At 20.5% G+C, this 5,286-nt stretch overlaps 1 protein-coding gene across 1 annotated transcript; it reads left to right on the top strand.

Annotated features, from left to right (window-relative positions):
* Window positions 1-388: 388 nt before the first annotated feature.
* POSPLADRAFT_1084118 (hypothetical protein) lies at window positions 389-2,272 on the top strand (the record flags this gene model as incomplete). The annotated part of the gene is made up of 1 exon (XM_024483024.1): window positions 389-2,272. A coding segment is annotated over one exon (1,884 nt), but the record flags the coding sequence as incomplete, so codon positions are not given.
* Window positions 2,273-5,286: the final 3,014 nt, after the last annotated feature.

Genomic DNA, 5,286 nt, shown 5'->3' with positions numbered 1-5,286 from the left:
AAAAAAAAAATTAGTTTACAGTTAAAACAAAATAAAAATAAACAATTTTTAAATGAAACATTTGAATTATTAAATAATATAGATAATAAAACTTTAATTAGTTATCTGTTAGGTAGATTATTAAGAATTATTAGTAATAATAATTTGTTAAATAACAATACCTTTTGTTCAAATGTTAGTATTGATTTAAGTAAAGATTTAGTAAATTTTTATATTTTAAATGAATATAAAAAAAATAAAGATAAAAATAGTTTAAGTCAATTTATAAAAAAAAATAGATTTGTAGCTTTTGAAAATGAAATATTTTTATTTCAATTTGGTATGTCTTTATGTGATATCTTATTAGAGTTAAATTTAATGGATATGGAGGTAATACAAACAGATAGGGAAACAAAACATACAATTTTTATCCCAAAAAAAAACTATTTCTGATAAATTAAAAAATAATTTTAGTTTTTTAGATTTACCTTATAAAATTCCTATGATAGTGAAACCTAAAGATTATAATAGAGATTTAGAAACTAGAAATGATATTTTAGGGGGATATTTACTTAATGATCTGGAGTTGGTTACACCTTTAATTATTAAAAATCCAGAATTAAAAAATCAATCTGTAATTGAAGATAAAAATATAATTTTTAAAATGGTAAATAATATTAGTAATGTAGGTTTTAAAATAAACCAACAAGTCTTAGATTTTATTATGGAATATGGTTTAGAGTATAATTTAATTATAGACCCTAATTTTATTCATCCACTTGAAACAATAAAAGATAGAAATAAGTTAAATTTATCAGAAAAAAAAAGTTTATACAGTTTTTTAAGTAAAAAACATTTAGAAATGAATATTTTAGGTTTAGCTGATATATTTAAATATTTGGCTGAATTTTTTATACCAGTTAGAATTGATAATAGAGGTAGATTATATTGTACGGCTGATTATTTAAATTATCAATCTACAGAATTAGCTAAATCTTTATTATTATTTAGTAATGGTGAAAAAATAGAAAAAACCGATACTATTGCTATAAATTATTTAAAAATATTTGGTGCTAATTGTTTTGGTAATGGTTTTGATAAAAAATCTTATAGTGAAAGAGTAGAATGGGTAAATAATAATGAGGAAAATATTTTAAATTTTAAAAATGGTATTTTAATTAATCAAGCTGAATCTAAATTGTTATTTATTGCATTTTGTTTTGAATATTTAAATTACAAAAATTCTTTAAATAATAATAATTCTTATTTTATTAGTCATTTTCCTATTCAGTTAGATGCTACTTGTAATGGTTATCAACATTTAAGTTTATTAACAGGTGATGAATCTTTAGCTTTAGAATTAAATTTATTTCCTGCTACAGATCAGGATGTCCCTAAAGATTTTTATACTTTTGTGGGATTGAAATTGACTGATTATTTTAAAAAAAAAATTATAGAAATTAAAGAAAAAAAATTAACAGATGAAAATCTTGAATCTTATGAAAAATTACTTAAACTAAATATTCACAGAAAATTAGTGAAGTCTTCTGTAATGGTTAAACCTTATAACGCCTCTTTACTTCAAATGGTTAATTATATTAAAGAACATTTCTCAGAATTAATAGAAAATAAAAAAAAATTTTATGTACTTGAGGGTAATAATGAGATAAAAGTTACTAACCAAGATTTATTCCTTTTAACTAAAACTATTAACAAAATTATTTATGTTGAATACCCTAAACTTAAAAAAATTAATAGTTATTTAAAAAAAATTGCTGAAATTTGTTCTACTTTAAATATTCCGATTGTTTGGGCTTTACCTTCAGGTTTAAATGTTAATCAATATTATGAAGAGTCTGAAGCCATTAGATTAAAACCATTTACATATAAAAAAAATACTTTTAAATTGGCGATAGGAAATAAAAAGATAAATAAAGCTAAACAAATTAGAGCTTTAATGCCTAATTTAATACAACTACACTCTTTGGATGCTACTTCTTTAGCTTTATTAACTGAAAATTTTTTTAATTGTTCAAACTCTAAGGTTAAAAATTTGTATACTATACATGATTGCTTTGCTGTCACTGGTAATAATGTTGAAATTTTGATTAATATTATTAAATTTGTATATGTACAAATTTATTCTGATAATAATTATCTAAGAAAATTTGATGAAGGTATTATAGAAAGTATTAAATTACAATTTGGTAAAGAAGTTTTTAATGATGAAAAAAAACATATTAAATTTAATGGTTTTGATTTAGAATATCCGAACATAGATTCAATAATAGATGGAGATGGTATAAAAGATCAAAATATAAAAAGTTCAAATTATCTTATTAACTAAATTTATATTTTAGAGATTGAATTTAAAAGGCATAACAATCTTAAATTAAAAAAAAAATAACCTTTTCTAAATATAAAAAAATTAAAAAAAAAAGAAAATGAAAAATATTCCTTTTAAAAGTTTTCTCTCTACTATTAATAGTACAGAGTTGAATTTTTTAAATTCAAAAAACAATTTAAAATATAATTTTAAATATCTACACTTCTCTTTAAATGATTTTACTACTAATAATTTTAAATTAAATACTACTTATTCTTTTTTTATAAAAATAAGTAGTCTTAACAATCTTGACTTTAAAATGTGTGGCCCCCAAATAGGTTTGGTAATAAAAAATGAACATGATCTTAATTACTATGATAAACTTTATACAGCTATTATTACTAGAATAGAATCGACTATTGAGAATTATAACTATATAGAGAGTATTGATGCAATAGAAATTATGTATTCTGTGTTAATACCACAACCAGAATTAACATTAAAAAATATTTCTAATTTATCTTTAAAAAAACAATTAATTAGTACAAAAAAAACAAAAAGAAATTTTAATCAAAATTTATTACCTCTAACTTTGGATACTAGTTATTTTGGTACACCGGTATATTTTATTGATAGATTAAAATATATTAATGTAATTAATAGTAGTAAAATTATAGTTAATAAAGAAAAAGAATTGTCCATAAATGATTCGGATAAAATGTTTATATATCACCCCCCCGCTAAAAAAAATAAATTAATAATAGTTTCTAAAAAAACAGATAATAATACTTATTTAAGATATATTTATGATTTGGAAACTGGTATTGAAATTAAAGTAATTAAAGATACTATTGTTTCTTCTATTAATAAAAATTTTGAGAATATTATATTTGAAAGAACTATTGATTCTGTAACATTAACTATTAAAAATCAAAAAATTATTAAAGTAAAAATACTTAATAAATTAAGTCCAATAATACCTAAAAATAAACCACAAAAATTAGATAGAAATACTAATTTTGGTAGTTTTGACTTAGAAACTTTTGTAGATGTAGATGGTTTAGCTAAAGTTTATGCCCTAGGGTTTTTACTAATCTAGATACAAATCCTAATTTATTTTATTTAAGTGATTACACTAATTTTGATTCACATCTTTTAATATTAAAGTGTATTGATTCGATGTTAATTAATAAATATAATAATTTTATTTTTTATACTCATAATTTAGGTCATTATGATATTGTATTCTTATATAATGTTTTATTAAATGCTAATTTGGAAAAAGGATTTGATTATTATATTTTAAAAACTACTATGAAAGAGAATATTATTATTAAATTAGATATAAAAATTAATAATAAATTTCAAAAAGAAGATATAATAAGTAAAAAGTCTAAAACCATAAAAATTAGTTTTGTTGATTCTTTAAATTTATTAAATAGTAATTTAGACAAATTAGCTAAAGACTTTAATGTAGCAACTAAAAAAGGCCATTTTCCTCATTTATTCGTTAAAAAACATAATTTAAATTATATTGGAAATAAACCAGACATTTCTTATTATAATAATATTAGTGAGAAAGAATATAATAGTTTAAAAAAAAATAACTGGGATTTAAAACAAGAGTGTCTAAGTTATTTAATTGATGACCTTAAGAGTCTTTTAGAGATTATGAATGAGTTTAGTAGTAAGCTATATATTAACTTTAATACTCAAATGACTGAAGCTTTAACTATTACTAGATTATCTTTAAATATTTTTTTTAAAAATTTTTATAATAAAAAAGTTATTCCCTTAATAAATAAAATATTTTTATTTAATTTTATTAAAGAAGGTTATTATGGAGGAATTACGGAAGTGTATAAACCTTATGGTCAAAATTTAATTTATTTAGATGTTAATTCTTTATATCCCTATGCATCACTAAAGGTTATGCCTGGAACTGAATGTACTTATATTGAAAGTTTAGAAGAACAAGGTTTAGACTTAGACAATTTATTCGGCTTTTTCTATGCTAAAGTTATTACTAATGAACAATACTTAGGTTTATTACCTCTACATATTAATAATAATTTGATATTTCCACAAGGTGAATTTTTTGGAATCTGGTCAAGTGAAGAACTTAAATTCGCTAAAAAAAATGGTTATAAAATTACAGTTATTAAAGGCTATAACTTCAATAAAGTTGAAAATGCTTTTAAAGATTTTGTTATTTATTTATATGATAAAAAAGCAAATTCGACTGGTTCTATTAAAATGATTTGTAAAAGTTTATTAAATAATCTAATAGGTAGACTTGGTTTAAACCTAATTAAACCTATTACTCAAACGGTTAATTTGATAAAAAGAGATTTTATAGCTAGTACTAGAATTATTTACTCTCAAATTTTTTTAAATCACGATAAATATTTATTAACATATAATCCAACTATTTCTAGTCAAATCTGTCTAGAACACGGTTTAGATTATATTAAAGTTTTAGATAATGAATATAAAACTAATATTGAGAAAAATATAGATCTGTTTAAAGATGTTTCAATAGCTATTGCTGCTATGGTTACTAGTTATGCTAGAATACATATGAATACTATTAAATTAGAAATTTTAAAAAATAGAGGTAAAATTTATTATAGTGACACTGATAGTCTTGTAATAGATAATTCATATATAAATCCGACTTGGATAGGAAACCAATTAGGTCAATTTAAATTAGAATATGAAATTAAAGAAGCTTATTTTATTTCTAATAAAACTTATTGTTTAATTTTAAATAATGGTTTAACTGTTATTAAAACTAAAGGTGTGATCAATAATTCAATAACCCTTGAAGATTTCAAATCAATGTATTGGAAAAAATTGAATGTTACTGCAACTAAATTAAATACTAAAACTAATTATGAAAAAGGTTCAGTTTTAATTGAAAAAAAAAGAAGTAATATTAAATTATGATACTTATACAAAAAGAGAAAAAATCTACAACA

The sequence above is a fragment of the Postia placenta genome, assembly GCF_002117355.1.
Source record: "Postia placenta MAD-698-R-SB12 unplaced genomic scaffold POSPLAscaffold_28, whole genome shotgun sequence".
Taxonomy (NCBI): domain Eukaryota; kingdom Fungi; phylum Basidiomycota; class Agaricomycetes; order Polyporales; family Adustoporiaceae; genus Rhodonia; species Rhodonia placenta.
This window is presented reverse-complemented; position numbering and strand designations above follow the sequence as displayed.